This window comes from Amphiprion ocellaris, chromosome 11, assembly GCF_022539595.1.
Source record: "Amphiprion ocellaris isolate individual 3 ecotype Okinawa chromosome 11, ASM2253959v1, whole genome shotgun sequence".
Taxonomy (NCBI): Eukaryota; Metazoa; Chordata; class Actinopteri; family Pomacentridae; genus Amphiprion; species Amphiprion ocellaris.
In genome coordinates, this window is record NC_072776.1 from 15,473,154 (window position 1) to 15,481,979 (window position 8,826).

Here is an 8,826-nt window from a genome sequence, read left to right on the forward strand (position 1 = left end):
GCAGCTTGCAGTTTCTTTATTTTACAAACTTCCAGTGTGAAAGACAGCAATAAATAATAGCTTTCAGATAATCACACAACTTAAGTGCGAACACACAAATGCTACAAAGTATGTACAGGTTTCCAAAAGCAGCTACAGTTCCTGAAAACAGAAAAAGGCATTGTAAGCCGGAGCTTTGATACCGCATCACAGACTGTAAAGATGAAAACACACATAATGGGTCTTGATTGTAAAGCTGAATGAATGGAAATGAGGCGCCGCCTGAGGACACAATCTGCTTTAAGGAACAAAAAAACTGGCAAAAAATTCTATTAAAAATACCCTCATCAGACACACAATTGCAGTAAACAAAGCAAACAAATCCAAAAGTATAAAAAAACTCTTTTTTACATGTGTACAAAAATGTAGTAAGTTCTTTGAAATTAAAGCTTAACTTTTGTTCTCTCCTGAGAGTTTGAAGTCCGGGATTCTGAGGTTGACCGTTAGTTAACTCGACAAAACACTTGAAGACTCAGACTCGGTTGACACAGATGAAATTGGCCCACGCTTTTTGGCCATGAGAGTCACTTTCTGACTCGATCTGCTGTTGGGTGTCAGAGCGCTCTTGGCTGATTTCTTAAACTTGACTCCCAGGAAAGCATAGAGGATGGGGTTTAGGCAGCAGTGAAAATAGGCCAGCGCCTCAGTAATAGAAATCCACTTCTCCACTGCCTGCTGCAGTCCACAAGAGACGGGGACGACATTCAGCATCATGAGGGTGTCTAAAAAGATGCCAACACAGTAGGGAAGCCAGCAGGAGAAAAAACACAGGATGAGGATGACTGTGGTCTTCAGAGCTTTCTTTTTCAGCGCCTGGCCCTTGGCACCTTGCGAGAGCTTGGCAATGATGATGCAGTAGCAGATGAGGATGACCAACCCGGGCAGAATGAAGCCCACCAGGATGTGCTGGAAGCGGAATATAACTGTCCATATGAGGCTGGTTGCCTCTGGGTAGATGCGCTGGCAGATAGTCCTGGAGTCTGCAGTCTCTACACTTTCGTCTGTGAAGAGAAACTTGGAAGACCCCACATTCTGCACCCTGGCAAACACCAAGTCAGGTACAGTCAGGATGGCTGCAGGCAGCCACACACCCACGTAGATCACCCGGCTCGCCAGCAGCTTCCTTGTGGCTTGGCTGTTAGTTGCCCGTACCACTGCCAAGTACCTGTCTAGACTGATGAAGGCCAGGATCAACACGCTGCTGTACAGGTTCAATGTGTAGATCATGTGCACAGACACACAGAGGAAACTTCCAAAGTACCAGGTTTTGACTGCATCCACGGCCCAGAAGGGCAGAGTGAGGACAAACAGGAGGTCAGCCACGGAGAGATGCAGCCGGTACTTGTCCGTCATGGTCTTGACCTTTTTCTGGTAGCCCATGACAACAACAACTAATCCATTGCCAATGATCCCAAGGACAAAGATTATTCCGTAAACCGTAGGTAGGAAGATTTTGTTGAAGTCGCTGCTGAGAGCGCTGCCACATGGCTCCTGGTAGTCCGGGTCGAAGTCTCCAGACTCCTCTGAGATGTTGTCAGTACTGTTGTCAAAAAAGTCATATGCAAACTGGAAGAAGAAATAAAATGTAAAAGTTAGTGAACAATTGAGCTCTAGGAAGGTTTGAAGTGCTTCAAACACAAATGTTTTCTTAAAACTGTAAATTCACGAAGTTGTCTAAAAGTTCAACTTTTTTTCCAAGTTGCTCCTCTTTGCAGCTGAGAATTGTGAATGCAAACAAGGTAGAAATGATTCAGAATTAACCTGTTTAGTGAACAAGCAAAGGACAAACGCAATAGACTAGATTAGGGAAAAAAATAAACGAGCAAAAACTTACATCAATGCCTTCCATCGCTGAAAACGTTGCGTTAGGACCAGTAAATGTGTGCGTTTGCGTGTGAAGCGGGTTATCAGTTGGCTTTCTGAGAGCGACAAAGTCAATAAATACCGCCGGTGCGTCTGAACCCTCCCCCCGCAGGAGCAGGAGGAGGAGCCGCTGGACGCACTGGTTGTCTCTAAAAACGGTTTCACTATAAAACCAACTCCTCTGCCTGTGGTGAGGGCGTCAGTTTGTGAAACTTTCCCGTCTGTCTGTTATATCACTGCTCTAAAAAAAAAAAAATAGAAGAAGAAGAAGATAAACGTTGGGTGTTTTCCATCACGACGTGGTCACTGTTAAATTTATTGATGGTTAATGTTAAAAGTCTGTCAAACGTGTCTTTCTTTATGTGACTTTCCGAAGTATATTACACTGCAACAGTGGAGCATCATTATAAAAATGGGGTTATTATAGAGATAGGACACATGTAACCCCCTCAGATGTGCCCCTTAGGAAAGTTGTTTTAAAATTAGAGCAATTGTAGGATTACCCAGGCTTTACTGATTATATATATCTGCAGCTTCACATTTTGCACTTCCCTCCTCAGTTTGCATGCCGTTGACATTTACATTGGTCATTCAGCACCCCCTCCCCAAGCCTTATATTTCTCCTTACAAATCACTTTATAACTGTGCTTGATGACAGTTTTCATCAGTCGAGGCCCAAATCTGTCTTCACCTTTATACCCACTCTGTCACTTCTCAAGTGCTGTTATGTCTGCGCTCCCAAGTGCTAAATGAGCCCCAGTGGATTTGAAAAGAGCCACACACCCTATAATGTGGGATTTCTATCAAACACCCTTCGAGCATCAGTATGTAGAACATCCATTCTCTCACGGCGCTGGCTACCCTCTCTGATTTCAGTTAAGGCAGTGATGACAGGGCCAGGCCACACGAAACTCCCCGCCCTCCTCTCAGACGGAGCTGACGGTTGTTTGAAACCGAATATCCTCCATGTGGCATTCAAATACTATTTCATGTCTTTGATATACGAGACGAGTGATTGATTCAGTGAGCTGATCTGCATTATTGATGACCTTTGTGGTTAAGAGGGATGCGTCTAGTCTGCATTATGATTTGAGAGTCAAGCTTTATCTATATCAGACAGAACAGTGATTTGTGCCCATCAGCAATGAAGACATCATTCAGGTGGCTATTGTTGTATAATCTAAAGGTTGTATGAAGGTATGATTAAGGTCTGGCAACTAAAACCACTCTCTCAGAGGTATAGTATATTTCAAAAGCAGAAACTCTACACAGTTGACAGTTGAATTGCAAAACATCAGCAGTGAGTTGTAGTGAATACTTAGATTAAAATGTGCTTATCAAAATGAGGAAGTTTGGGGAAAGACTGTAGTCACAGATGAATCAAAAAAATATCTGCTGTTACTAAAAGATGGGATGAAACCAGTGACATTTGTGCTGTGGCTGTCCTTCTCAACTGTCTCATCTCCAGTGCAAAACCTTTGTTTATCTTGCTTCTTCCTCATACTGACCTGATGATATGATTCAATAACCACTTCATGAAAGAAAGCTCATACATGTGCCGTTTCACCTGCTGTCACTTATCTAAAATCCCCTGTTGTGACAGTAACAATGTGTTGTTCATTTTCAGTTTCCTCTGAGATTCAGAAAAAAGCATGCGGACTTCTTTTTTGGGTTCTTGAAAATGTTTCACCTCTCATCTATTTCTGAACTGAAGAAGCCTTTTGGGTAAGAGGTGAAACAGCTCCAAGAACCTGAAACAGACGATCAGTTGCTTCATACTGAAGCTGCTAGGGTTACCATGACCTGGATGACAGACACATTTTCAGTTTCATTAAAATACATTCACTGTGTAAGTCCAACACTCATGCAGTTTGATTGATATGTAAAAAGTCGACAATGCAGTTCTGAATCACAACGTTAGCGAGTGCTGAGTTGTAAAAAAAAAAATCCACGCAGGAGCTCAGTGATTATTACTTTAATATAATATCAAAGCATTCATGAATGAATACTCTAACAATGAGCAACAATGCAGCATTTGCAGACATGTTAATCACATGCCACCGGATAGAAATGAAGTTGACAAGAATAGTTTTAAAGGCTTATCGGAGCAGTCGTAAATTAATCCTGTGTTTGCCAGCCTGGGATCCCCCTGCAGTGGAGCTCCCGAGGACACGAAACAGGGGGAATCTGCAGCTCAGAGAGAGGCCACTGTATTGGTATGATGCTCTTATCAACGCCATTCAGACGCAGACAGTTGCTCTGTTATCAGTCTGCAAGCAGAACTCCTGGATTTCATCTGTGTGCCGAATTACACTCAGCATTTCATTTTTAACATTCTCCAAATCACTTTCACTACAGAGGGGAATTCCACTCACTCTCTATTTTGAACTTGTTTTCAGAAGTACTTCTTCTGAGGCATTTGTGTCTTTTTTAAAACAAGGAAAAAAAAGCTAAAATTCCCCCCAGGCAAATTTTTTAAGTTTAGTTTTATCTGTTGTGAATAGTGAAGACTTTGAAATGATACAGCGTCGTGGCAGTGGGTCACATATTAAAAACTGTGAGAAAAATGTTTCACAAAGTTGCAAATTAACTTTAAAAAACTATGTAATACTCACCAACAACACAGTAGTCAAAACATAGGATGGAATATGAGAATATTACCATCAATTCCTTGTTACCTTTTTCTTTTTTTTAACTAAGGTATGGAGGTTACATGTGTGCATGAAATGAAATGTACCAGATGTTTGGCAATCTTAGTAGAATGTTGAAATGATATAGTTCAAATGTAATGCCTTTATTGTAAGATTATTCCATTATATTTGCATGTCTGTGGTGTATTGTGGTTTTATGGGTATAAAAGCTGTGAAACTCAATTCACTGTGTATGTAAAAGGCCAACTAGGGACAAAATGAGCAAAACCTACAAACTCTTTGTGCAGCGCATCAGCTTCATTATCAGTATTAGAATGATGTCGAAGAGCATTGTTCCCATCAACTAAAAATATATTAAAATTCAAATGAAGCCGATGCATTCAGGTGGGATTGTGATATAAATAAATCCAAATACTATTACTTTGGTGCACACCTGTTGATTGGATACAAAGCGTTTTGCAATTTTTCTCCTTTTCTTGGCATTAAGTTTGCAGATTTTGACATTAGAACACAAACTATCACGTGCGCCGTCTTGCAGCGTTGAGAAATAAAATTAGACATAATCAGTGTGCTGCAATCACTCCACTTTTGCAATTTACCTTTTCATCATTTGTGGAGTCTGTGTGTACATGGAGCTCATCATTTTGTCGGATTTTGACTTAAGAGATTTCACTCCTCATAATAAATAAGACCTTTTTTTTTGGCTCCAGGAGGATATCTGCAGCCTCCCATGTCAGCATGAGGATTCAGATTGCTATCGGCCCAGAATACAAAAGATCTGTGAGCTACTTAGAATACAAATCACAAGAAGTGTGAACGGCAGCGAAGGGGGCTCTTCAGTGAAGAATGGCTATTGAAATGAGGCAGAAGAATGCCACTGAGATAAAGAGAAGAATGAGCAGCGCTGTTCAGTCAACACCAGCCCTCCAGTTCCAACTCATCCCGGCACCCCCTCAGCAAGTCGGCACGGGATAATTTTTCATAATGATAGCTCTGCTCAAATATCACCTTCACGTTTTGTGAAATCACCACATAGAAAACGGCATCCAAGCTTTGTTGCTGAAGCTGAGTTTGGGTGTCGCCCGTAAAAGCACAAAAGGTTTTGGGTAACTCAAATACCGTTAATCTCTTGTCTGAGCAGTGAAAAGTGGTCCGTGTGTATTTCAGCACCGTACATGCAAAATGCATGCGCTTACAAATGCACTTTACAATCACGTTTTTGTGACTGAGACGAGAGGAGAGATATATTTATTGCAATATTTGTACAGCTCTTTTTCACGGTCAGTTTGATTTGATGCACCAAAAACATCTGCTTATTAGAATAATGTTATTCCATCAGATATTGTTACTCTCATGTGATTACTCACTCTGTCAGTCATAGAAATAATCTGCTGCAAGTAATAAATCGATTTTGTGGCATAAATGGTGTAATTTTCAGTGAAAGACTTTCACCTTAGTGTGTGGACCGTGCAGTTTTTACATGACTGAAGATGATCTGAATGCATCCCTGCATGTTTGCACATATTTCTGTTCATTACTCACTTTGGAATGTGTAGCTTTATCTATCTATCAGTCAATCCTCTATCAGGGTGCTGTTGTTTTTCGACTCTCTCGGGTCTGTTCAAGGCAAAGGCTTGGTGGTGGGGGCTGGGGTGGTCGGTGGCTCTCAGCCAAGATGAGAGATTCACCCTTCATCCTTCATGCTCTCTGCGCCTTTGTTTGGGTTTTGTCTTGTGTCAGGACAAGACGCATCAGGCCCCATTGACAGCAGAAAAATGATACTCTCAACGCACAACTTTTCATAAGACTTTAATCGTGAATGCAAATACTGTGCAGAAGTGACCACTTCCTCGCTAAGATAATTTTTCCTTATTCAACAGCGACATGCACTAACTGTCATTGCCAGAGGAAATAGTTTTGTTGGCAGAGAGAAATATTAATGATTATATTTCCACAGAGAGTATATAAAAATATTTGTAAAAGCATCCGGCTTGCTTGCTGTTTATGTTTGAGTTTGAAGAAAGAGCATGGATTGGAACAATAGAGGCACTTTAACGACAAAGCTTGCTCCTTATCTTTGCACGGCACCCTCTTAAACTTCCTACTTTGGTGTGGCAAGTGCTGTTGGCCTTTTAAAACACTCCTTCCTTGACCTCAATCAAGGTCACAATACCTCGATGAATTCGTTGTGATTTGTAAGAGAAGAAATTTAGCTTGTATGACATAAGAAAACAAAACGTATTTAAGTTTTATTATTTGAAAGGAAAAGTGCCGAATGCCAAAAGGCAAATTAACCTCAGCAACCCCTTTGCCTGCTGCTGTTAGGCATCTAAAATACATAATTTACATTATATGACAAATGGCCTGCACTCTAAATCAACAATGACTTAGGTTTTTGTGTGTTTTTCTACCTTTATTAGCACATTGGATGGATGACTGAGTTTACTTTCCAGGACAGAATTTAACTCTAATTCTAATTTATAAGTTGTCATGGCCTGCCACTTTACTCTGAAGTCTTTTTATACTTCTTGTGCACTAGAAAGTGACACCCAAACCTCATCTGAACAAAAAAAAGCTCTGCACACAATTAAAGACAGTTTATCCACCTCAGTGATTTTCAAAGGAAGCCTTAAACATGTTTTTGAGGTCTCAAAGTGGCTTTATAATATATCCCTCATTCTGACTGTAGGGGTAAAGCTAATTTGAGGTCACAGCAGGACCGCAATGCACGAGTATCCTGCCTCCAACATGGGGCCCCAGTGATTTATTTTCATTTTTTCCTCCTTGATACTAACAAGCTTACTCCTCAGCCACTAGTCTGACAACGTTGGTGGGCGACAACTGGGAGCAGGCAATTTTTTCCTCCAGAACATTTTCACGCTGATTACCCTGAATCCTGCTGCTGCCTGTCCTGACATGGAGTCCCTGCAGAATTAGACATAAGGGCATGAACCAATAAAAACTGAAATGGGTGACACTGCCCCGGAGCAGTTGGGGGAGAAAAACATCCACATGTGGCACCGATCCAAAGCAAGTCACAAGGCCGCTTGAGAAATGCAGCTCGTTGGTGCATAGGAAGGGTGTTTTCTATGAGTCCACGATAAATGCAACCAGGGTTCCCTTTCCTTTTTCACCAACGTCTCCACTGTGGTTTTGCTCTGCAACAGCATTAAAACATTGCCAAGCCAGCTTCCAGTGCCTCGTGCCGTGTATCTGAGAGGAGTATACAGTTATACAAAAGCAATGCAAATGTGTATGTTTGGAGGATTTGAATGTGCTAATTTGCATGACAGTTTAGATGCTTAATTAGAAACCTGTTCTTTTCATTTTCTTTTCAAAGAAACAAGGTTATATAACTGTCACCACCTCAGCACATTAGAAAACTACCATGGCAGGAATTTAAATCATTTTCTGAAAGAGTTCCCTGAGTTACCTTTCTTGTCTCCAGACACTGGGAGATCCCTCTACTGCATTTGTAATACGACAGCAGATCACAGCGAGAGTTCTTTCAGGCTCTCTGCAGGTGGAGGTTCTCCATCTGGCCAGTATGGATGGTGGCGGAGACTTAAATGTGAACAGAGGCTCAGCTCAGCTCAGCTCTGATCACCTCAGATAACGTGGACAATAGGCCAGATGACAGTAGATAAGCTTTCCAGAGTCGAGTGACCAGAGGAGGGGAAAAGATAATAAACCTGCTGCCAGACCAGACTGCCTCCTCTGTTACTGCTACAACCTCTAACATCAAAAGTATCCAAGCCGAATCTTTCTGAATTACATTTCAGCAGCAGTTTATCACAGGCCGGTGATAAAGTACCTCTTTTGACCTCTTTTATTTTTTTTATGTATCATCATAAATGTAATTGGAAACTAAACTCAGCGGTTGAATTTATAACTGCAAAGAATAAACCTGCTGCAAAGCTAGACCACCGTCTACTTTCACTGCTACTGTCAAAATAAAAAATGTTGAAGGGGAGTCTTTTTCAATTATATGTCAGCAGCAGTTTGTTTTGAAAAAGCACTCTTTTTGTGCATCATTATTAAAATAATTTGAAACTCAATTGTTTGCTTTTATTCAAACTGTGAATACATGGCATAACTTTAAACCAAACCTGCAGCTCTAATAATACCAGATTATACACTTCACCATTTAAAGCCACACTTTTTTTTGTTACTTTGTTTGTATATAGTACTTTGATTCTTCTTTTTATTATTTAAGAATATTTTTAAACCATTTTTATTATTTGCACTGCTGCTAATTGTCGTGTTCTTCAGA

At 40.9% G+C, this 8,826-nt stretch overlaps 1 protein-coding gene across 1 annotated transcript; it reads right to left on the reverse strand.

Moving 5' to 3' along the window:
* On the reverse strand, window positions 1-2,030 carry cxcr4b (chemokine (C-X-C motif), receptor 4b). Its single transcript, XM_023275206.3, has 2 exons — window positions 1,874-2,030; window positions 1-1,605 (listed from the first exon to the last, which is right to left on the reverse strand). Exons 1-2 carry the CDS (start codon window positions 1,886-1,888, stop codon window positions 487-489), a joined length of 1,134 nt encoding a protein of 377 aa, XP_023130974.1. The 5' UTR covers window positions 1,889-2,030; the 3' UTR covers window positions 1-486.
* Window positions 2,031-8,826: the final 6,796 nt, after the last annotated feature.